This window comes from Nyctereutes procyonoides, unplaced genomic scaffold (assembly GCF_905146905.1).
Source record: "Nyctereutes procyonoides isolate TBG_1078 unplaced genomic scaffold, NYPRO_anot_genome, whole genome shotgun sequence".
NCBI lineage: Eukaryota > Metazoa > Chordata > Mammalia > Carnivora > Canidae > Nyctereutes > Nyctereutes procyonoides.
This window is the reverse complement of record NW_026575047.1, coordinates 580,561-604,484: the sequence shown is the minus strand read 5'-3', so window position 1 is coordinate 604,484 and position 23,924 is coordinate 580,561. Positions and strand designations below refer to the sequence as shown.

The 23,924-nt window shown below is 49.1% G+C and overlaps 2 protein-coding genes across 10 annotated transcripts in view; one reads left to right on the top strand and one right to left on the bottom strand.

Annotated features, from left to right (window-relative positions):
- The window catches only part of LCORL (ligand dependent nuclear receptor corepressor like), a 154,184-nt gene extending 143,207 nt beyond the window's left edge, over positions 1–10,977 (top strand). For 6 of the 7 annotated variants that reach the window (XM_055326196.1, XM_055326202.1, XM_055326195.1 and 3 more), the window contains one exon: positions 9,809–9,949. In XM_055326196.1, coding sequence (XP_055182171.1) covers positions 9,809–9,840 — 32 coding nt within the window. In that variant the 3' untranslated portion in view covers positions 9,841–9,949. Of the gene's footprint in view, positions 1–9,808 lie in introns of all 7 variants that reach the window. The other variant, XM_055326201.1, reaches the window with a different exon arrangement.
- A 132-nt stretch (positions 10,978–11,109) lies between these two features.
- NCAPG (non-SMC condensin I complex subunit G) overlaps positions 11,110–23,924 on the bottom strand; it is a 42,968-nt gene continuing 30,153 nt past the window's right edge. For all 3 annotated transcript variants that reach the window (XM_055326207.1, XM_055326208.1, XM_055326206.1), the window contains 7 exons: positions 18,662–18,843; positions 18,208–18,382; positions 16,200–16,361; positions 15,608–15,746; positions 15,116–15,202; positions 13,536–13,602; positions 11,110–12,571 (listed from right to left, as the gene is read on the bottom strand). In XM_055326207.1, coding sequence (XP_055182182.1) covers positions 12,448–12,571; positions 13,536–13,602; positions 15,116–15,202; positions 15,608–15,746; positions 16,200–16,361; positions 18,208–18,382; positions 18,662–18,843 — 936 coding nt within the window. In that variant the 3' untranslated portion in view covers positions 11,110–12,447. The remainder of the gene's footprint in view (positions 12,572–13,535; positions 13,603–15,115; positions 15,203–15,607; positions 15,747–16,199; positions 16,362–18,207; positions 18,383–18,661; positions 18,844–23,924) is intronic.

The following is a 23,924-nucleotide window of genomic DNA, read 5'->3' as shown; positions in this document are numbered from 1 at the left end:
TATTTTTTCTCATTATTCCTGGTACTCCATACTTCTTAATGCCTTTTTGGAAATGACAGTAAAATTCATTATTAGTTTTATATGTGTTTTTCTTCATCATAGTATAATCAGTGACTGGAGATTTGAGAGATTTTTAACAAGGACTTTTGTAGAAGGATTCATAGGGCAATGTATATAGTGGATCATGGAATATTTCTCTTGCTGAAATACCGTCTTGCTTCTACCGTAAACGTCTCATTTTTGTACATTCCAAGATTAACTGTCCAGGTATGGTTTAAGACATGGGAGTCTTAGAACTTACTCTCCGCTACGCCTGTGCTGCTGTATATCGAACGTAGACAGGAAAGGAAAGATGAAATGCGATTCTGTTCTCCATATCCTCTCAACGAATGAGCATCCTACGGCGTGCTCCTAGGCACTGCGGAAAGCTGAGAAAGTTCCCTTTCCAGCTTGAGTAGGAAAGCGAGGCCTGTATCACGTATTCATTCAGCAGACAGAGTGTATTTTATGTTTCAAGTGGGATATTGCTAGTCACATCAGTTAAGGGGATGGATGGTCAAAGTCGTAGCCTGTGTTTCACGGAGACGGCGAAGAGGCCATTCGCGTAGAAGGGAGCCTGCTGTGCCCGGGACGGGGGCTCGTGGGAGCACGGCGGGGGGAACCTGAACCCGGGTTCAGAGAATTAGGCAGGGATGTCAGCGCCCCCCGGCCCGCCCCGAGGCCCTGGCGCCAGGGAGGAGCGCTGCGGGCAGAGCACACCGCGTGGGGGGTGCGCCGAGAAGGCCTGCGGGACACGGGGCTGTCGTCCGCGGGGGCACAGCAGGAGTTAGGGCCGAGAGGGCAGCATCAGTCGTGAAACAAAGTCTGGACCCGACAGTGGCAATGAGGGGGAAGAACAGGCAAGTTTGACGGAGGTCCAGGAAGTGGGATCCCGTGTGTCCGAGGAGGAATAAAGGGTGATGTCCGGGCTTGGGCTTGAACATCGCGGTTCACCGAGACACGAGGGAACGAACATTCGGGCATAGGGAATTTGGGATGTCCGGGGAAAGACGCTTATGGCGCAATCCCCGTCGGCCCTTGGACAGTGCAGTCTAGGGGTGCCGACCCCTGTGTAGTAGGAAATCTGCAAACGACTTTGACTCCCTAAAAACTTGAGTGCCAATAGCCTGTTGACCGGAAGCCTTGCTGAGAGTGCGGACGGTCAGCAGGTATTTTCTGTCGGCTGTGCCCTGTGCAGTGTTCCTGTAAGAAAGCTAGAGAAAAGAACATTTTCATAAGAAAATCATGAGGAAGAAAAAATGCATTTACAATATCATGCGAATGTTTATGGGGGAAATCTGCGTGTGAGTGGGCGCATGCATGTTGGACGTGTCTTGTTAGGAGGTCGGCTTTAGTTAATAGGGTTTGTTGCTCGGGAGAGGGGCTGAGATTGGGGTCCACAAATAATTGAACCCATGAGAGTGGAATAGATGGCTTAGTGTAAAATGGGAGGGGCCTGGGATCGCACGGCCGCAAGGATATAGGGGGAAAAACAAAAAAAAAAAAAAAAAAAAAAGAGGTGCACAGGGGCGCCTGGGTCGTCTAGTTGGTTGAGCAGCAGCTCGTGGTCTGGGCTCAGGTCCTGGGCGCCGCGTCCTGGGCTCAAGCCCCGGGGGCTCCCTGGCGTCCGTGCCTCCGCGCTCAGGGGCGCGTCTCTGAGATAAACGACGAAATCTTCAAAAAACAAAACGGGGGGGGGGGGATGTGCACAGAAGGGCAGTGAGGCGGGTAGAGGAAGGCGGGAGGGTGGCGGCAAGGAAGCGGGTTCCGAGAAGGGATGGGACAGCGGTGAGGGCGGTTGACACGCGGGCGGATAAGCCTGGAGACGTTTCCCCCGTCGTCGCGGTGCGGAGAGTGGCTGTAGGGGCGGGGGGGGGGGGGGGGGGACGCGGGAGGACACGCGGCCAAGGGGCTGGGGCGGGCCGCCAGGGTGCCGGGTGCCGGGGGCGCCCCGGAGGGGGAGGGCGAGGGGGGAGGAGGGGGAGGGGGAGGACCGCGGCGGCGGGAGCGAGAGGGGCGGCGCGGCGTTTCCGGACCCGCGGGCAGGGGGTGGGGGGGGGGCTCAGGAGGGGCCGGGGACTGCTGGAAACGCTGAGGCGGAGCCTCGGAGCATCCGCGCCCTCGAGTCCAGGAGCAGCCCCGGGGAGGTTCCCTGCGTGGCCGCGGGCCGGGCCGGGTCGGGACCGCGAGGAAGGCCTGAGCCGAGAGCGGGCCGGGGCCACTGTCCCCGCGTGTCCGGCCGCAACGGGGGCTCCGCCGGGACAGCTCAGGACCCAGGTTGCTGCTCCGAGCTGGATTCGGGCGACGGGTCGGGCCCCTCTGTGTCTCCTGCCCCCAAAGGCCTGAGGACACCCCGGTGCACCCCGGACTCGGGCCCGCGCGGGGCTGCTCCGCGGCCAGCGGCACCGCCACCCCCCGCCCCCCCCCCGCCCCGGCCCGGCCCGCCCGCCGCCCGCTCAAGCCCCGGAAAGGAAGCTCGGGCGCGGCAGGGTCAGCGGGTGACAGGGCCGCGGGGGAGGTTTCATTGCGATAGAAAACGTCCTGGACGACGCGGTGTCCCCGCAGGGCAGTTCCTGCGCGAGCTGCGCGGGGAGACGGAGACGCCGCCGAGAGCTCGCCCCGCCCCCGCACAGCCCCCCCCCGCCCCTGCACAGCCCCCCCCCCACCCCTGCACAGCCGGCTTCCTGGCCCCGCACTGGTGGGGAGCATCCCCGGGAGCGCGGCTCCGTGCAGGGTCCCGCTGGGGCTGCCCTACAGTCCCTGCGACACCCCCACCCCCGCAGACAACGCCGTGACCCAAACCACAGGCTCACGTACGTACCAGATGCGCCCTGGGACCCGGTCGCCGAGGCCAAGGCCAACGAGCAGGTGTCGCCGTTGAGGACAGCGCCGCGCACCTGCAGCCCGGTGACCGCCGCCCGCTGGGTTGCGCGTCTCATCCTTGGGTCAGGTTTCCGGGGGTGGGGGGGAGGTCAGCGCAGGTGGCCTTGGGCTGGGACCCCAGGCCCTGAGAGGGTGGCTCGGGACCGTGGGAGCCGAGCAGGGCCCTGGCGCACCGTGACCTCCCGCGGAGCCGGAGCTCCTCGAGCCTCAGTCCCGCCTGGTTGCCCCGCGGCCGCTGCACACGGGGGCTCGCAGGGGCAAGTGACTCCGCTCCTCGGCGTCTTTTCCATTTGGACCTCGTGGTGCCGCCCCGCTAACCGCCAGTGCCCAGTGGGACTGTTGAAACTTTGGGTCACTTGAAGTATTCTGATGAAATCAGGAATTTTTGATAAAAATCCATTCTGTCTATAACTGAGTTTTCCTCCCCACCAGCACGGGGGAGTGAGGGGAAGGGCTTAGGCCTTGAAGCAATCCTAGTCCCCCTGTGGTGCTTTATTAAAATACGGAGCAGCTACTTGGCCCGTCCCAAGTTTGGTGCTTTTTTCTTGACATTTTCTTGGATGTGCTCTTGCTTTGTCAGCCGTTAGCGCGTTTTTCACAATATTCCACTTCACCAGTTGTCCCTCGTCTTTCATGGAAAAGCATCCAATGGATTCCACAAGCTTGTGGTCGAATAAGTGGGATGCGCTTTGTTTTGATCCCCGAGGCTTCGTGTCGGACGTTAGAGTCGCCGGGGAACTCGGGGAACCTGTAAAACTAACACGGCTTCTTGTTTTGCTTTGGCAACACGCTCGGACTTGACAGAGTGGTCGCGTCTCCTTCCTAGAGGAAGGGCGTGCTGCAGAGCTGGTTTCGCACACAGAACCAGTTCTCTAAACTGGGCCCTCTGGCCCGGCCGCGCGTCCCTCACTTCCCTGGACGGAGCGGGCGTACCCGGTGGCCTCTGTGGAGAAAGTTTGTGACCCCGTCGGTAGAATGGGGGGGGAGCCCCGGGAGCCCCCAGCCGCAGTGCAGGGTCCTCCTGGCTCCTGGTGTCCCAGCTCCCTGGCCCCAGACCTGTGGAGGGGGGGCAGCGCGGGGGATGCTGGGGGAGCAGAGGGGGGCGGAGCCGGGATGCTGGGGGCACCGGGGTGCTGGGGAGGAGCCTGGTAGCGTGGGGGTGTGGAGGGTGCAGGGGGGCCAGGGTGCTGGGGGAGCAGGGGGATGCTGGGGCACGGGGGGGCACCGGGGGTGCTGGGGGTGCAGAGGAGCGAGGGGTGCGGGGGGAGCATGGTCTCTGGGGGTGCAGGGGAGTGGGGGATGCGGGGAGACCATGGGGCTCTGGGGGCACCGGGGGTGCTGGGGGTGCAGCAGGCGCCGTGGGTGCTGTTTCGGCGTCGTGGGGGCGCATCTGTAAAGCGTTTCCCCAGTCCGGTCTCCGCACGACTGGGGTTTGCCCACCGCGGCCAGGCCCAGGCTCTTCAGGTGTCGCAGCCTTGCAGGCCCCCCACCCCCCGCCCCCCACGTGACACCCCCGCCCCCCCACGTCGCACTGTTTTCCACAGGGGGCACACCCACCGAGAGTAGCAAGGCTCGCCCTTTCCCCACATCTTCACCAACACTTGTTACTTCTTGTCTTTTTGATGACAGCCACCCCCACTCTCTACTTTCTATTTGTCCCATCTGTTATTTACTTCCTACTTTTTTATTCTATTTCATCCCTTAATTGTTTTCTTTTTTATTTTATTGTTTTTATTTATGATAGTCACAGAGAGAGAGAGAGAGAGAGGCAGAGACACAGGCAGAGGGAGAAGCAGGCTCCATGCACCGGGAGCCCGACGCGGGATTCGATCCCGGGTCTCCAGGACCGTGCCCTGGGCCAAAGGCAGGCGCCAAACCGCTGCGCCACCCAGGGATCCCCCTTAATTGGTTTCTTAAGAAGTTCTCGCTGTGGGCTTGCCCTGCACGTCTGAGCTCCGGTGGCTACACCACCCCACGTTTAGTCCAAGAACTTACAGGACATTTGCATGGCCTCCCCCCAGGCCTCTGTGCTGTTCTTGTTGACATATATTTTGCTTCTATAAATGGTATAATCTTCCCAATATGTTGTTGCTGTTTCTCCTTTTCAAAGTTGTTCAAAGAGATTCTTAAAATAGGAAAAGTGGGGATCCCTGGGTGGCTTAGCAGTTCAGCGCCTGCCTTTGGCCCAGAGCACGATCCTGGGGTCCCGGGATCAAGTCCCCTGTCGGGCTCCCTGCATGGAGCCTGCTCCTCCCTCCTCCTGTGTCTCTGCCTCTCTCTATGTCTATCATAAATAAATAAATAAATCTTTAAAAAAATAAAATAGGAAAAGTATTTTCCGCATGAATTTCTCATTTCTGGTACTTTTCACTGTTTTGTACAAATCCAGGTTTCTATCGGATGCCGTTCTACTTCTGCCTAACTTCCTTTAGCACCTCTTGTGGTGTGGGCTTGCTGTTTAATCCACCCAGCCCTGCCATTTTTTGTGAAAGTCTTTATTTCACTTTTCCCCCCAACTTTTGTGTTTGAAAGCTATTTTAGCTGGATATGAAATTCAGATTTGACCATAGGTTTCTTCTAGGACTTTGCAGCTGTTGCTCCACCGTCGTGCAGAGAAGTCCGCGGGCACTATTATACTTGCTCCTCTATGTCCTGGGTTTTTCTTCCTCCTCCAGTTGCTTATAAGATTTTATCACTGGTTATCAGCACTTTGGTTATAAATGGGTTTGGCATTGTTGCCTTCATGTTTTTTCTATTTGGAGTTTTTTTTTTTTTTTTTAACTACTTGGATATGAGGGGATTGTTTTTATCACATATGGAAATCTTTCAGCCCTATTTTCTTAAAATGTTTCTGTCCCTCTTTCCCCTCCCGACGGGATTCCAACCACATGTATTTTGTCACATGGATCACTGGTACCTATTCATTTTTGTTTACTTTGCTGTTTCATTTTGGATTATGCTATTTCTGCTTTTAAGTTTGATAACCTTTTCTTTGGATTGTCTAGTATGCTGTTAATAACACCCATGATATTTTCATTTCAGAAATTAGATTTTCATCTTGAGATTTAAGTTTAATCTCCTTGGAAATTATTGTATTTCTCCTCCTCATGCTCATGCCTTCCTCAGCTTTTCGAAAGCACCTGGGTAAACATCCTGGTGTGCTAGTTTTACAATCTGTGTTATTTACCAGTTCCTATTGATTGGTTTTTCTCATTTTTTATGTTTTCCTGTTTTTTGCGGACCCGGTAATTTTAGATTGGATGCTAGGCATTGTAGATTTTACATTGTGTGCTGGGGGTGGGGGGTTGCTTGTTTGTTTTTGCAAGGCCTTCAGTGTTTTGTGGCTCTGTTCTGAGACACCATTAGCTTATTAAGAAAACTTTTTATTCTTTCAAATATTGTTTTGGGCATTGGTAGGCAGAGTTGGAACAGCCTTTAGCGTAGGACAGTGGTTCTCAACTGGTGATGTCCAGCGGAGGATTTTCGGTGATGCACAGAGACACCTTGGACTGTCACACTTGGTGGGTAGAGGTCGGGGACCCAACTAAACCTTCTACAGTGTGTGGCTCCCCACGATCATCACTAGGCCCCGACGTCAGTGGTGCTGAGGAGGAGAGGTCTTGCCGTAGGGCTGATTTTTGCCCCAAGGTGAGGCCCTCCCGATAATTAGTTCCTGCCGTGTGTCAGGGGTCTTCCCATTCTTGGTGGTGGGAACACAGACCCTATCCCGTCCCACGCGGCTTCTAGCGAGTGTCTGCCTAATCCTGTTCAGGGGTGGTTTTCACGGCCTTGGAAACATTCACGCACTGATCAGGATTTATCTACAGATTTGGGGAAACCAGGCAGATCCGTGGAGCCTTCTCTGTGCAGCTCTGTCTCCTGTGCTCCGAGCTACGGCTTCTGGTTGCCTTGGGCTCCCTCACCCACAAACTGTCCTGTCACCTCAGCAAGGTTTCCAAGCCCCTTTGGGGCCCTCTCTCTACTGCGGCCTAGAAACTCTTCGGCAGTAAGCAGAGCGACTCTCAGGGCTTCCCTCCTTCCAGGGATCCTTATCATCCTGCACGGTATTTTGTCCGTGGTCTTAATATTTCAGGGGCCCATGGGGGGCTTGGTCAGTTAAGCATCTGACTCCATTTCCGCTCGGGTCTTGATCCTCAGGGTCATGAGTTCAAGCCCGGCACTGGGCTCCACAGTGTAGTGTTTATGGATCCATCTGTGCATCCCATGGATTTTTGTCTACTTTTTAAGTTGTTTAAAGTGAGAGGCGCGTCTGGTCCCCGTTACTCCAGGGCCAGAGGCAGGAGGTCTATTTGGCCCCCTGGCAGCTGTGCAGGAGGAGCCGGAGGGCGTGCGTGGAGGGAGGCCAGTGGGCTGTGGCCCCCGGCAGCTCGTGCTTTAGCGGGAGGAGGGAAAGCGGGGCGACCTCGTTCTGGGGTGATGCAGTCCGGGACCCGGGGCGGCCCCGCCAGGACAGCCTGTCCGAGGAAGGGGTGCGGCGAGCGTGGGGTCCCCGGCCGGCAGGCGCGGGTGAGCTAGGTCCAAGGAAGGGGGAGACGGAAGCGGTGGGGCCTTTGGTCTCCCGAGCGAGCGCAGCGAGGGGGTTTGGAGGCGGGCGGGGGACCCGGACGGGCCGGGGCCGGGTCAGGCAGGGTCGGTCCCGCGAGGCCACCTTCGCGCCACCGGCGGGGCCGCGGTCGGGGCGGCGCGGGGTCGGGGGGCTCCGGCGCCAGGTGCGCCCCAGCACCTCGACCTGCGGGCAGCGGGAGCGCCAAGGTCCGGCCTCCACCTGCCGGGCTCGGGCGACGTCCCCTGGACGCGGGACGGGGCCCGGGCAGGGGCGGGCGGGGGCGGGGGGCGGCGCACACGGGCCCGCAGCCGCCCTGCTCGGGAGCCAAGGGGCAGAGCCCCGCGCCCGTGGGAAGGGCACGGCGGGGCCCCTTCCCGGCCCCAGGACGGGAGCCCCGAGGCTCAGGGCTGCGCCGTCCCGCCCGCCGCTGCCTGCCTCGGCCTCCGACGCCCGGCGGGGCCCTGGGGAGTGGGGGGGGGGGGCCTTGCCGGTGCCGGGGTCAGGGGAGCGGCGAGGAGTCCGCTGCGAGAGCCATTACTCGTGCACAGGTGGGGGGCATTGACGGGGGGGGGAGGGGAGGAGCGGGAAGGAGGAGGAGGGGAAGGGGGAGGAGAGGAGGGGGAAGGGGAGGAGGAGGGGGAAGGGGAGGAGGGGAAGGGGGAGGAGAGGAGGGGGAAGGGGAGGAGGAGGGGGAAGGGGAGGAGGGGAAGGGGGAGGAGAGGAGGGGGAAGGGGAGGAGGAGGACGAAGGGGAAGGGGAGGAGGGGGACGAAGGGGAAGGGGAGGAGGGGGAGGGAGGAGAGGGGAGGAGGAGGAAGGGGAGGAGGCGGGAGGGGAAGGGGAGGAGGGGAAGGGAGAGAGGGGAGGAGGGGGAGGGGAGGAGGAGGGGAAGGGGAAGGGGGAAGGGAGGAGGGGGAGGGGAGGGGGAGGGAGGAGAGGGGAGGAGGAGGGGGAAGGGGAGGAGGCGGAAGGGGGAGGGGAGAGGAGGGGGAGGGGGGGAGGGGCAGGGGGCCACTGGCCGCGGTCACTCGGCGCCTCGGCGGGTGGGGGCGGCCCGGGCGCCGCGGGGTCCCGCCGGGGCCGGGGCTGCGGCTGCAGCTTCCGCGACTCGCCAGAGGCCTCCACGGGTCAGCGCTGGAACCTGCCGTTGGGGTCGCGGGAAGGCGCGGGAGCCCGTGCGTGGCGGTGCGAGCGCCCTCGTGCCCCGGCCGTCCGGGCCGCCGCCGCCCCCCGCGCCCCAGGCCCGCAGCCCCGCTCCCCCAAGCCCGGCCGCCGCCGCCGCCGCCGCCTTTCCCGAAGATCCTAATAAGCTTTCTTATGGGTCATTGAGGGGAGACGGCGGCGGGAAGCCGTGTCCGGGCACCGCCGGCGCAGGGGTCCCCAGGGCGAACCCCGGCTGAGGTGTGTCAGGATCTTAAAGGCGCCCGTGACTCAGTTTACCTGCTCCTCGCCGGCAGCCCTACGCGCACGGTCGGCTACACGGACACACACCAGAGTCTCGGACTCTCATTCTTCAAACCTGCAAAATGCAAGTGTACAAAGTGCGTCCAGAGCATGTCAGGGCCGCCCGGCTGCCGGGCGCGTGACTCGCCGCCTGCAGGGCGGCTCGGCCGCTGCACGTGGCTGCTCGGGCTGCTCCGGGCGGCGGCGCCTCCTGCGGGCGGAGCCTGCGCGGGCGCCAGGGCCCGGTCGCCCCCCCGGGAGCAGGTGCGCGGCCCCCACGTCACCCGCGCGCCCGCGGCCGGGCTCGGGGAGGAGGGTCGTGGTGCCGCAGCCCGCGGGGCGTGGGTGCGGGAACGGAGGAGGCGCGCGCCGGCCCTGGGCGCGGGGAGCGGCGGGAACCTTCTCCAAACCCGCTGCGGGTCCGGCTCGGCGCAGGGCCGCTGGCCGGGCCGACGTGCTCCCAGCACGTCCTCAGCCGCCTCGTCCGTCCTTCGGCTCTCGGAGGGGAGAGCGTCGGGGCGAGCGTCGGGGCGAGCGTCCGGGCGAGCGTCGGGGCGAGCGTCGGGGCGAGCGTCCGGGCGAGCGTACCGGCACCGCGGCGCTACCTGCCGCTGCCGACGCCGCGGGCGTCCCGGGGGAGGGGGAGGGGGAGGGGAAGGGAGGGGGAGGGGCGGCCCCGGCGGACGCGGCGCGGGCGGAGCGCGGGCGTCGGGCTTCGGGGGCGTCGGGGCCGCCCCGCGAGGTGCCCGCGAGGTGCCCGCGCCTGTGACGCCGCCGCAGGCCGGGCCTAACCTGAACGTTCTTTTCCGAGGTTGACCATGCCCTGAGGTCGTCCGACTAAAACGCTGTACGCCTTTTCTTCCGCTTTTTCTTCCAGCGCGCTGCACAGGAGAGCTGACGAGCGCTTGAATGTGCCCGATGGGAGTTCAGCAAGCGGCCCCCTGAGCCCCACTAAGATGTGCCTTACTCGCCCCACCGAACGGAATCCGAGTCTGACAGCAGCGTCCCTCGCGAGCTGTACGGCCCATAACCAAAATCTCAAAAGTGGAGAGAAGTAGATGGCAGCTCCTCTTGCACTGTCCTCATTTTGTACATCGATATCCTGCATTTATCAACTGACCCTGAACTGTTTCTAGTCCTGTGATGTCTTCATATTAAATCATTAGCATTAATCATTTTGATTATATTCCTTGTATTTTTCTTTTTTTTTTTTTACCGTTCACATCAGACCGTTGTGGAATTTTGCAGTACAAATGGATTTTGATGTTTCTCTTTTTAATGGTATTTCGTGGATTTTTTATGCCCTCGGTTTAAATACATAACTGTCCCTGGTCTTATTTCTGTGCACAAAGTTTTAATATATACTGCATCATGTGATTTAGAAGGCTGGTATTGTAAAGATTTGTGATGATGACCTGACCCATGAACAGTGCATACAGGTGGATGCCAACTACCTCGAAGCAAACTGGTAAAAGGCAAAGGTACCGCCCAGAAGTCTCTTCGCAAGTCCTACACGTGCAGAGAAACGCACCCGCACCGCAGCTTGCCGTCAAGCAGCAGGTTTCCACTGGCAGGCGGCCCTGAGCTGACCCGCCGCTGCGCCCTTCAACCCATGGGGCCCGCGGGCTGCGGGGTCAGCGGCGCGGCTGCAGGTTTGCTCCCCGGCAGGGCTGGGCCCCCGCACACGTTACTGGGCCGAGTACGTTACCAGTTTTGAATGAAAAATGCTAAATGGATTTACATCTGTTGATTTTATTGTACTTTAGCCATTTAAGTGTAAAATGTCCTTCTACATCAGGACACTACTCCTTACCTTAAACTACAATAGTGCAAAAGCACAACTTCAGCAACGGCTACGCGACTGTGTCGACCGTGGGCAGCGAGAAGACTGAAGGTTCGGTGCTTAGCTTCATTCTTCCCGGGCCGAGAACAAAAGCTTTGGTACGTTGGCCCACGGGGCCCACGAGCGCGGCTCCGTCCCTCGGCGCCGCCGGCTGCGGGGTCAGGGACGTAGTTGGCCGGGTTTCTAAACCCGATGTCGCAGCACATTCTGTGGACACTCTGGGTCCTGGTTCTCCCACCCCCACCCCCAAAAGTTATTTATAAAGTGACAGGGATTTAACAAAAGGAGACTTACACGAGGAATCTGAAGCACAGGAAGACACAGAGCCAACAGGATGAAAGACAAGCATCTGTGCTTTATTGTTTGACGCCACCACATCTGCCTTTTCCTTTGCTTAACAAGCATTCCTACCCTGGTATCGCTCAGACTCCTCTCATATTTCCGAGTCTTACAAAGCACATATATGTATATAATACAGCAATTTGGTTCTAAAAAGCACAAACGATCTTAATTTAGCTCTATCTTAGAACATCACCTCAAATAAATGGCCTAAATCGTAAAAAGCACAATTACTACGAAAACAGATCCAATGTTAGGACGTTTCTATTCTGGATAATCCAAGAGAAAAGGTAATGAAGGGGGTAAGAAAACATGTTTGCTGAGTGTTGCAGAAGGACAGAGGACGGACTTCGTAGGCGGACTTCCACAAGTCGGGGGAGTGCCAGTTTGGGAAGAAAGATGGAACGGACAGTGAAGACCGCGCTCCTAAGCCAGTTCACAAAGGACTTCCTGTCACACGGTCCCGCTAGAACTGTCCTGTTATCCACAGCAAGTATTGTCACACCAGGAATAAAGCAAGCAACCCCATAATGAATATATATTTACGTGGGGGCGCCCGGCTGGCTCAGTCAAGAGCGCCGGAGACTCTCGATCTTGGGGTCAGGAGTTCAAGCCCCACACTGGTGTAGAGATCACTAAAATTAATATATATATATGTGTGTGTGTGTGTGTGTGTATGTGAACATCTCCCTAACCCAAGAAACACCATCAGAAACATAAGCAACGAGGGCTCCCGTATGCAGATATGGTGAGAAGAGAAATTACCCATTCAGGTAGCACAGCCAAAATGTTCTTAGTTCTTAACCACAAAAATCATCAAAAGAACCATTCAACTTAGATGGCTGGCGACTCTGGGTTCACTGTCCTAGCCCCCCTCCCTGACAGTCAGCCCCTTCGAGCCAGTGTGTGCTACTTCGTTTGCCCTGGAGATAGATGTCCCTTTCCAAACGTGCCCTGAAGCGTGTCCATCTATGCTGGGTACACGCGCCCCATCGAAGTCGCGAGCTTCTCAGATGCAGCTACTACAGCTAGCGACACCGAGAGGCGGTCCAGAACGTGAGGGCGCGCGCATGGCCTGAGCAGCCGGGTCCGGAGCAGGTTCCTAGGCCCACCCCACATGTGGCTGCTCCCACGGCACTGACGCAGGCTTCCGGGAGCTCAGGGCCAGGCGCTGTCCTGCTTCAGTACAGGCCACCGTAATGTGGACTCACACCGCACAGAATCTTACAAGACATCAGAAATACATTTTCTAATTTTGATACAAGGGTAACTTAAGTAGGGACCTGAACATACTTTGAAAGGACACGGTTAAAAGGACTTCACCTCCATCATCTCTAACTTATTTCTTCATTGAGAAACTGTTCAAGGTTCAGTTTACTTTTTTCTAGTGCTGCTGTTTTGGCTCGTCTTGGCAATCTCATCTTCATTCCTGATTCTGGCTCTGGAATTTCAGGATCACTAAATAGATGTTGAAAATACACCAATTAAAAAAAAAATACACCAATTTAAATACAAGCTTTAAAACAAGTTCATCAATAAAACTTTTTGTTTCTGTCATTTATCAGCGTGTAATTGAATCCTGATTCTACTAAGTTTAAAACGAAAACCAAAAAAAAAAAAAAAAAAAAAGACTAACTATCCTGCTAATCCTGCCAAGTAAATCACGGAAAACCTAGCTAACTGCTCTGTCTATCTATACGGAACCTGGTGTTATAAGGCAAAACAACAAAATTTTGTAATGAGGTGTGTGATTAAACAGGAACAACTGCCCAAAAGAATTCTGGAGGACAACTCCAAGTGAAAAACATTTTAAGTTCTCTTATTTTAAGCAACGTATTCTTAAAACACTGTTTATAAACAGGAAGTTTCCCAAACATTTTAAATTTAGTCAAAACTTAACCTAAAGTCACATACGGAAAATACACACGGTACGATTTTTCCAATAGACGAATGAAAGAGAGCTATAAACTTAGAGCTCACAACAGTGGCTTACCTGGCAGAACCTAAAACTAACACTATGCCACAAATATAGTCAAGTTACAATGATAGAATAATCCTGCTTATAAAGGTCAAGAACCCAAATCTAAATCCTAAGAGCTTGCTAATTCAAGAAGGGAGGAGCCGTACATACAACCACGTGATTAGATCAGGAAATATAAACTGAAAGGACATACTCAAGACGACCACCCAGGACTAAGGGCTGCCCACCTGGAAAAGCACACAAGCCATGGGAGGTCAAAGGCTCTTGATAATGGAATTTTAGGCTCTATACCCACCACCTTGCTATTTACAGTTTTCACTGAGTATCTTACTACACAGGAGTTTCGCTCTTTCACAGTGGAAGCAAACTACAATTTCTTTTCTATTTACTAGAACAACAACAACAAAAAGCCTCTACATTGTCTAGATGTGCACGGCATACCTCTCAGAGTCAACCTCCGCAGCCCAGCGTCTCCTGTTCCTAGTCGAGGCCGTCCTTTTTCTCTGCCCTTCAAGACAGTGTATAATTCATGATCAAAATTTATCCGCAGTTGCTTAGTGTTTCTAATCTATGCTCCGGGCTATCCAAATCCTTTCTTTTCCCTCTGCAATGCATTTCTCCTAGTTTCTTTCTTTCTTTTTTTTTTTTTTTCCCTAGTTTCTAACCAACTATTCATTTCGTTTGTAAACTTGGATAACAGGCAAGGGAAAACATGGAAAAAAATTATAAGGAGGCAAATTTTAGTTAAATATATTTGGGAGAAAGAAGAATGTTAAAAGCATGGTATGGAAAGAGAAGTACTTCTATTACAGCTACAGCACATGGTGTATGGAGAAACTAATGAAAATTAAGGTGAGAAAGGCGGGGAAAGCCCATCGATAGGCCCGGAAGAAAGAACTGTAATCAGTAAGGTAATGGCTTCTTGTAAAATATTCAAACATATGTGGCCAATTCAATGTTTACGACACATATGTTTACGTGTCGTAAAACATCATTTGTATAAAAGCTACACCTTTTAACAATATGCTGAAGGTTATAAAAATTCTACTTGCTAGAAACTTCCAAATTTAAGACAAATTTAGCCCGTGATGCTCCTCATTTATGTTAAGAACCTGATCAAATTTCTCAGAAGGAACATTTGGTTGAAATTTACATAACCTATGGATTCATGTGAAACTTACTGTTTTTCTCCAAAACCTTACATATTTGCTTATAATGCAGCTAGCCCCAGGAAAACATCCAACAATATGGGACTAATCTGTAACAACACCCGACAATAAGCATTTAAATAAGTGATTGGCTACAAAAATATCATGGCCAGATTCCATTTAGAAAAAAATTAAATCTGCACAGGAAAGGGCCTCAAAATTGTTTTCTAAGAATTAAAATAATGGGTGGCTTGTGGGTGGGATTATTAACGTTCTTTATATTAGTTTGCTTGCATGTATTTTCTGATTCTTCTGTAATAAGCATGAACTGCTTTTGTAATAATAATAAAACAATAAAAAGATGTTGAATTTCAGATTTTTTTCCAAGTGACCCCTTATAGTCAACATTTACTTTATTCCAACAAATCCCCTATTGTTGGATATCCGTTGGGAAATAGATGATGTTGAGAAACTATGAAAGAAAATGGGGAAAAGGGAAAACAGAAGCCCAGACAAGCATTACAGGGATAAAAGGTTTTTCAAAAATGCTTAATCATATAAAGGACAGAATACAAACGATAATATAAAATCATCACTGATCATCTGATTAAAAAAAAAAACTTAATTCAACCCAAACAGTCCTTGGCAATATGATACACTGCGTCGTTATCACTTTCAATCAAAAGCACTTGGAGCAACACTGGTACTAGAATCTTAGACACAAAGCGAAACGCAGTATCGGCTTAAAGAACTGAAAATAAAGTTACAGATACTGAGAAATTTAAATATCTTTATCTACAAGGACACTTGCAAAATCAGTATTTCATTGGAAAACAAAATTGAAAAGTTTTATTATAAAGATCCATACACTACCTCTGTTAGTCTTTTGCTGAGTGGATTTTGATGCTCGGGTTGCTTTTACATCCCTGAGAGAAGTTTTACATGCTTCTTTACTTTTTTCTATTAAAGGAAATAATGCAACAATGTAAATTTTTAAAAGCTGCATTAAATATTTTAAATGGTCTTTCCAAGTTGATTTTTCATAAAACAGAAAGGACAACCAGTATCATTAGCAGCTATTGAAAATTATCATAGATCGGTGTTCCAAGAAATGTGAATATTGGAAAGCAAACGAAACTAAGACAGTGTGTATGCGTGGTTATATGGTGAAAAATGTACATATAAAAAAGACCTATGAAAGTAGAATAAACACTTATCAGCAATATGTTTTCCAAGGCAATTAAATTAGAAACATTTTTCTTTCATTTCTGAAATCCAACCACCACATGTGAGAGGAGAAAATAATGTGCCTCATTAAGATGAAAAGGACAGAATCTTAAAATCCTCAGGTTAGTATGCAATTACCATCTTCAACTTGGAAAGGAGTCATAGTCACATTGTCATCCTGTGCTGCTCCTGCCTGGTCATCAAACTCTTTATTTCCTTTTTCAAACTGAATCTTGATTTTCTCCAGAGCTCTCAGACATGTCCTATCTTTTACTTGCTATAAAAGACAATATCATTAACATTTTTAATGTAGCATTTTCCAATCTTCTTTCAAAAATGCTCTATATGGATATCACATTATTTTAAAACTCTTAAAAAATTCTATTTAATTTGTAAAATATTTACTTCTTCTTCTTTTGTTTTAATGATTTTATTTATTTCTGAGAGAAGCGGAGACACAGGCAGAAGTAGAAGCAGGCTCCATGCAGGGAGCCCGACGTGGGACTCGATCCCAGGACCCCGGGGTCACGACCTGAGTCCAAGGCAGATGCTCAACTGCTGAGGCACCCAGGGGTCCCTATTTGCTTCAAATAAGCAATTTGCCAACATATGTATAATTTAATACAACCATGTAATGTATTTAATACAATAATTTAATACAACCACATAAATTCTACTTTGATAAAAAATTCAGGCAGCATTTATACAGAATATTTAGAAACTACTTTACCTCCAAAATTTCATTCAACAGAACCAAAAGATCTTGACCAAGATTGCTACTGAGTTCTAAAGAACTCAAGGCTTTCGTGTAGACTCGAACTTCTGGTGAACATGGACATGTTAAGATCTCATTGCAAATTTTTATAGCCAAATTGTCATGAACAGATAAGGCCTAGAAAAGTCAAGAGAAAATTGAAATATTGTAAATTGGAATATTGGAATATCCACCATTACAATATAGTTCCTACACATCTAACAAACATTTCCAACTTTCTTGCCATCATCTCAAACACAAGATGTCTAGGACCAAATTTAACATATTCCTCCCAAACTGAACTCTCCCTCTTCTTGCAGAGGCTCCTGTGGTACAAGGTCCAGACCCGCCCCCTTCATGACGGAGTTCTGGAGGCTAAAAGTTCTCAGGTGCAGAACTGATCCAGGCTGAAGACAGCAGGGCCCCGTCATGTTCCTAGTCCATGTTCAATGGCTGGAAAAGATGCAGGTTTAACAGCCCAGCCTCGTCTTGGCTCTGGACGACTCAAAGCACCATCCCGGTTCAAGCACTTCCTGGGGATGACCTGGGGCCCAGGTTCCTCCCCTGCCTCAGCCTACTTCCCTCGCTCCTGCAGGATGCCGACAGGATGCCGATCGTGAGAAAACTCTGCAATTGAACGATGTCAACAGCCTCTTCGGAGTCTTCTCTGACCCATACTCAGGACCTTAGGGTTATCCTGGTTGGACTCTATCCTTCTTGCCTCTCTAGGCTCTTTCTGCATGTCCTTTATACTCGTGATTTTTCTCCATGTCAACACCTACTATTCTTTTCTTTCTACTTTCTATTGCTGCTATTATTCTTTTTCTACAAGCTTTTATCTCTTAAAAATCTTAAAGATTTCCAATTCCTCTCTTTATTAATATTCTCTATTCCTCTCACCAGTTCACCTCATCTAACAATACTGATCAAATTGATCTTCCTAATAGGTAACTTTCATCCCATAAAGCCTTTCAATATATATTCCCTACATCGTTATGGCAAATATGGCCAACTCCCCGTTCCCTACTACCTTAATGCTCTGTCCCTCAACAGGGCCATCCTGGCTCCTCAGCCAGAATGATTCCTCCACAACTCCCAGCATGACTTGGGCAACCAGCTACATTTAATCACTGTTATCTAGTCTTTCTCGCTCTACCCAAACCACTGTCCAAATCCCAACAAGACCGAACTGAATTTTACTACGAATGCTCTACTCTTCACCCCCACCCACCCCATGATACCTGCCTTCTTCTAAAGTCCTAAAGCACTTAGTCGCCCTATCACCTACCCTTACTATGCTTTGCCTTAATAACCTTTGTAATCTTCTTTCCAAGAACATATAACATAATGATGTGAAAGGAGTATGAAGTCACTAAATATCAATTAAAATTAAAAAGCAATACTTTCAACTTAATTAGCTAGCATCTGAAATCATTAACACATTAACTTTCAATATGGTAACAAGTCTTACTTAACTATATTAAAGGATTAAAAACCTAGCTTAAATTTAATTTATGGGAAAGTTTGCAGCTAATTTATCTTCTTTGAATTAAAAACAAAAATAAGCTTGAGGTGAGCTTCATTCTTTCAATTCTCCTTCCTTGTATCAGAAATATAGCAGGTATAACCCAACATTTGAAGACTCAATGAGTCCTAAATAAATACAGGACATTTTTCAGACTGTTTAAGAGCCAGCGCTAGGTTGGGAAGGGGTAGTGAAAGCGATTTATTTTTGGCAAGTTCTGAATTTCAGTAGCAAAAACGCTAGCATTGACTACTTCTATCTTTATGTGATTATCACATTTCCCAAAAGGTCTTTTTCTTACTTTGTGTTTATATGCCACCATATACACCAGAAATCTCAAGATCAAAATGTGGCTTCTCTCTGTTTCAAAGAACCTATGAAAAGGATTATTTCATCAAAAACAGTTACCTCCATGACAGGCATCATCCTTACTATCCATTGACTAACTTCCTCACCCACCTGGTAATCCTGTGAATTCTTGGCCTGAGGATTTAATCCACTTGGTCTTGTCAAATCTACAAATAACTCAGCAACATTAGTGATATCTACTTCAGATAAAGGAGAAGATGCAGGAGCACTGGCCAGTGTTTGCAGAGTTGGAAGAAAGGCTTCTTCAAAACATTCCTGATTAGTCCTATTGAAAAACAATTTGAAAAACTTGTGTGCAAAGAAAAGGCATATGATTCTCAAAAAAAAAAAAAAAAAAAAAAAACGTATAAAATTCACCCCATCAAGATAACGGTGTATTTTCATTGAGGAAAGAGACAAATAATTCAGGTAAATAAAATCTAATTAAGTTCTCATTTTTATCACTAACCACTGAAAAAAAGAAACTTGTATTTATAGGTAGGACTCATGGGGAGCCTGAATTGAACTTCAACTCAGATTCTGATTGATCAATATAACCAAATACCTGCTCGCATAAGCAAACATGGGGAAGAACACGCCCAGGCAATGTCGAAGTCGAACGTCCTCTTCAGTCACAGGATTGTACCATAACAAGATAAGACGAGAAAGAATCCTGCTGCTGACCAAAAGCCCCGAGAACATCAGCTTGGCTAGTCCTTCTGCAGCTCCTGTCCTGAGTTCAGACACCTATTAAAAATGACTTTCATTAAAAGAAATTTTAATTTGTATTTCCTTTTTAAGCCTTACAAGGCAGCCTGTCGTATAATATTTTTCTATGAACTATCAAAAAATCACTCATACTGTGAATTCGTTAAAGACACACAAAAAGATTTTAGGTTAAGGCTATGTGATAAATTATTAGTCTAGCTAAGAAAACTATAACTCCCTTAAAATGCTTTAGAAGAACCAAACGGAAAACAACAAAAAAAAAAAAACCGGAAAAAAAAAAAAAAAAAGAACCAAACGGCCTTTTAAGAACCGTGAAAAGTCAAAGAGCCCGTATTACATGCTTCTCATGATGTAAGACCCAGAAAACACTAGTAATGACCCCTGCCGTCAGAGGGAGGTGGCCTGTAAAGGGAAGCTCTGGAGGGGGGAGGGACAATGTGTATGAATAAAGGGGAACTGTGAATAGGTGTTCCCGTGCACGGTTATTCCCAGAAAGACTAACCCAAAGCAAACCTTAGAGAAGAAAATGGAGAGAAGGTACAGTGACATTCAAATGGAGGCACAGGCCTAAGAGACAGGTAACTGAAGTACTAGTCACCGTGACCGAATTATTAAAGTCAAGCCTCTAACACTTCCTGGCTGCATGATCCTGTGCATATTAACTTTGTACCCCATTTTTTTCTTGAAGATTTACCTATTTTAGAGAGAGTGCACGCATGAATGGTGTAAGGGGCAGAGGGAGGGAATCTCAAGCAGACTCCCTGCTGACTGTGGCGTCCCAACGTGGGGCTCGATCCCGTGATCCTGAGACCATGACCTGAGCCGAAATCAAAACTCAGATGCCCAACTGACTGAGCCACCCAGGTGCCCCATGTATCTCACATTTTATTAAAAAAATAGGATGATAAAATTACAGTTACAAGGATAAAGAAATACTACAAATAAAACTCTTACAACTTCTATCCACATAGAGGCGCATGGGTGGCTCAGTCGGTTAAGCACCTGACTCTTGGGTTTCAGCTCAGGTCATGATCTTAGGATCCTGAGATCAAGCCCCACATCCACCTCGGTGCTCACCAGGAGTCTGCTTATCCCTCTCTCTCCTCCTGCTCTCTTGCTCTCTCTTGAAAAAATAAAATCTTTTTTTCTAAAGTGCTATCCATTTAGTAAATCCTCAACAAATATCAGTTATTATTTATATTATTATTGATAAACAGTAAATTTGTTCAATAATCACATGACAGAGATCCTAAAAATCCGGCAAAGAAATTCAACTGTAGTGAAGCAGGATGTGGAACCACTTAAGGTTTTAGAAATGGTAGAGAAATTAATACTTAAATGAGATTTAAGGAAAATTATCTGCAGATTATAATCTACGAATGTAAAATAAAAGTCTAAATAGAAGTAAAAACAACGGAATGAGAAAATACAAGAACTATTTCAAAAATTTTTTCAAAACAAAGATTTAGAGGTCAACAAGATTAATAAGTGCTGGGCACTGGCACTAACTATTTGTAGCTCACAACAACCATGAGGGCAGAAACTTTGTTCCACTCAGTGCTGTACCCTCAACATAAAGTGACTGGCACATAATTTGCCCTCAAATATTTGTTCACTTAACTGAAGAACCATCCAATGAATAGGCATCAACATCCCCATTTGGCAGATGAGGAAAAAGCCAGAGACCATAAACACCTTATTGGAAATTCACACAAATGCAACCAGAATACAAATGTACAAGTCTGTAACTCCAAGGTTGCATGCTCCCCATCTTTTTAAAATGTTTACGACATACTTTCCTGATAGCAATAGTGATCTATCTGAAGTTGAATGTGAGGAATATGAAGTGAGAACTGCAAGTCTTTAAAGCATATAAAAAAAATTCTTACTATGGCCCAAAGGGCAGTAAAGTAAGTCAGATTTTGTTTAGTAGTGATAACAAAAATGAAGTCAAAATCACAGAATCCAGTTTAGCCAGAAAGAGATTAAGGTACCAGCACTATTGGAAACCTTCAGCCTTTGTCACACAGTTTTACTATTCACTTATTTTCTACCAATGGCATGTTAGCAAGCCCATAGCACTGGGTAATTCCCAACAGGAGATTAGTATATCGCTTAAATATTAAAATTTAAAAAGCCAACATCTGCCTTTTGACTGGTGAGGTTTTTGTTTTGTTTTGTTTTAAGATTTATTTATTCATGAGAGACACAGAGAGAGAGAGAGGCAGAGACACAGGAAGAGGGAGCAGGCTCCATGCAGGGAGCCTGATATGGGACTCATCCAGGGTCTCCAGGATCACGCCCTGAGCCAAGGACAGACGCTTTAACCACTGAGCCACCCAGGCGTCCCTTGACTAGTGAGTTTAATATATTTACACTTAAATCGCTGATAAGGACCGATCACCATAATTTTGCAATCAAAATGTGATTAAGTAAAAAACTGTTAAAAGAGACAAAGAACAATAAATACTTATATTAAAAAGGTTGATTCATCAAAAAGACAATTAAAGTACAAAGAACACAGCCTCAAAATACATAAAACAAGCTTTGGCAGAAATGCAGGAAGAAATAGCTCAATAATAATAATAACTGAAAAGCTCTGCGTAATGGACAGAACACCCAGGCAGATCAGTAAGGAAACAGAGGACTTGAACAACACTGCAGACCAACCAGACCCACCAAACATGCCGTCCACTCCACCTCACTATAGAATACACTTTCTTCTCCAGAGCACGTGGATTATCCTCATGGATTGACACTATGTTAGGCCAAAAACAACTCAAAATAAATTTTTTAAAAATGAAAACATCAAAGTATCTTCTGTGACCACAAGAGATTATACCTAGACAGCAATACCAGAAGACTGTAAAATTCACAAATATGTGTAAACAATATACTTGTTATATACCAACAAACCAAAGACAGTATCAAACAAAAGGAAATACAGAAAACTTAGAAAATGAACTAAAATGAAAAATACAAAACCCCAAAACTTACGAAGTGCAACAAAAGCAGCATTCACAGGGAAATTTATAGCAGTAAATGCCCACATTAAAACAAAACAAAACAAAAAAACTTGGACTTCCAGGAAGATGGAGGAGGAGTACCCTGAGCTCATCTCCTCCCATGGATGTACCTAGGGTAACACCCACATCAGTGTAGATAACCCAGGACAGACTCTCCACAGACACACGAGACTGTCCACAGGAAGAAGGGGCACTGCAGCCACTGGACAGAGGAGAGGGGCAGCCCCTGCCCCCCAGGCGCAGGAGAGACCTGTACTGCAAAGATGAATCCCTGGAACATAACGGTTTTGAAAACCAGAAGCCTTAACACTGTGAATTCTTATCATCAGTGGGGCTTGACAGCCAGAGCTTTAAGAAAATCAGCCAATGAGGCTCTGGGAAAGACACATGGAGATAGGAAACTCGGTCCCTGCCCTTAAGGAGACAGCTTAACAAACAATCCTGCAAAGATACAGCACAGAGGTGGTCCTTTGAAAAAGGCCAGGGGTATACGGGAAGATTTATTTACTAATCTGAGAATGTGTGCTAGAAGGACGGGGATCTTTAGGAGACTTCTCCAAGAACAAAAGACCTGGCAGGTGCCCTTGCCCTCCCCGGCTCCCCAACTTATATACCCAACACTTCAGGGAATCAGCCCAGGATGAACACTTTCCACCTACCTTGCCAACAGCACAGCCCACTCCTGAATTCTCCAGAGCTGCCCCCTCCAACCCAGACACAGCAGGAATTCCCCAAAGCAGCCAAAGCAGTGGGGTGAAGGCAAGACACCTAATCTGACAGCCAGTCCTGCCTACCAATGAAAGCTTCCCAGGGGGCAACACCAAAAGAGCCCTTTCGGTTTGTTGTGACCACATCTCCGACACTCAGTCTGACCCAATCAAGCCTAAAGTGGCCCTCCCTAGACTGGCCCACTAAAATATAGGGACTAAAGCTTGCCAACAACAGGCAAAGTGAGCCACTGCAGATGACTGGACTAAAGGCAAACACAGCTCAGCCACGAAAGGAAGGTGCAAAACATGCATAGCAGATACCATCAGCATGATACCATTTGCATTATAGGGACCTCAAAAGAAGAGAGAGAAAAGAGGAAAGAAATCTCATTTGAAGAAATAGCAGCTGAAAACTTCCCGAAACTGGAAAAGGAAATAGAAATCTGGTCCCAGGAGGCACAGAAAGCCCCTAGCAGAATCAACCCAGGGAGGTCCACACCAAGACGCGGGGTAATTAAATCGGCAAGAAGTAGTGGGGCGCCTGGGTGGCTCAGTCAGTTGAGTGCCTGACTCTTGGTTTTCAGCTCAGGTCAGGATCTCAGGGCTGCGGAATCAAGCCCTGCATCTGGCTCCACACTTAGCATGGGTGTCTGCCTGAGATCCTCTGCCTTTCCCTACGCCCTTCCCCTCCCTCTCGTGCTCTCTTTCTGAAATAAACAAACAAATAAATAAATATGAGAAATGTTACAGGGGATTCTTTTAGTGGAAAAGAAACACTGTAAGCAGGAGTAAGAAAACTAGGGAACACAAAGAAGTAAAATGAAGCATACCTATAAAACTCAGTTAAGGAATTCACAGAAGTAAAAGATAAAAAGTATAACAACATATACCTAAAATATACAGGGAGAGGAGGGGAAATTTAGTACTTTTAAAATTATTGGGGGAATCCCTGGGTGGCTCAGCGGTTTAGCGCCTGCCTTCGGCCCAGGGCGTGATCCTGGAGGCCCGGAATCGAGTCCCGCGTCGGGCTCCCTGCATGGAGCCTGCTTCTCCCTCTGCCTGTGTCTCTGCCTCTCTCTATCATGAATAAATAAATAAATAAATCTAAAAAATAAAATAAAATTATTCAAACTTAAGTGACAATCAACTTAATATAAATTGCTTTGTTCATGTTATATGTAAATCTAATGGTTACAAGACAAAAATCGGTAACAGATATGCAGTAAGTAAAGAGGAAGGAATCCAGGTGTATCACTAAAGAAAGCCAACAAACTGTGAATGAAAAGACCAAGAAAGGAACAGAGAACTACAGAAACAACCACAAAACAAGTAACGGAAGAGCAGTAAGTACATGCCTATCAAT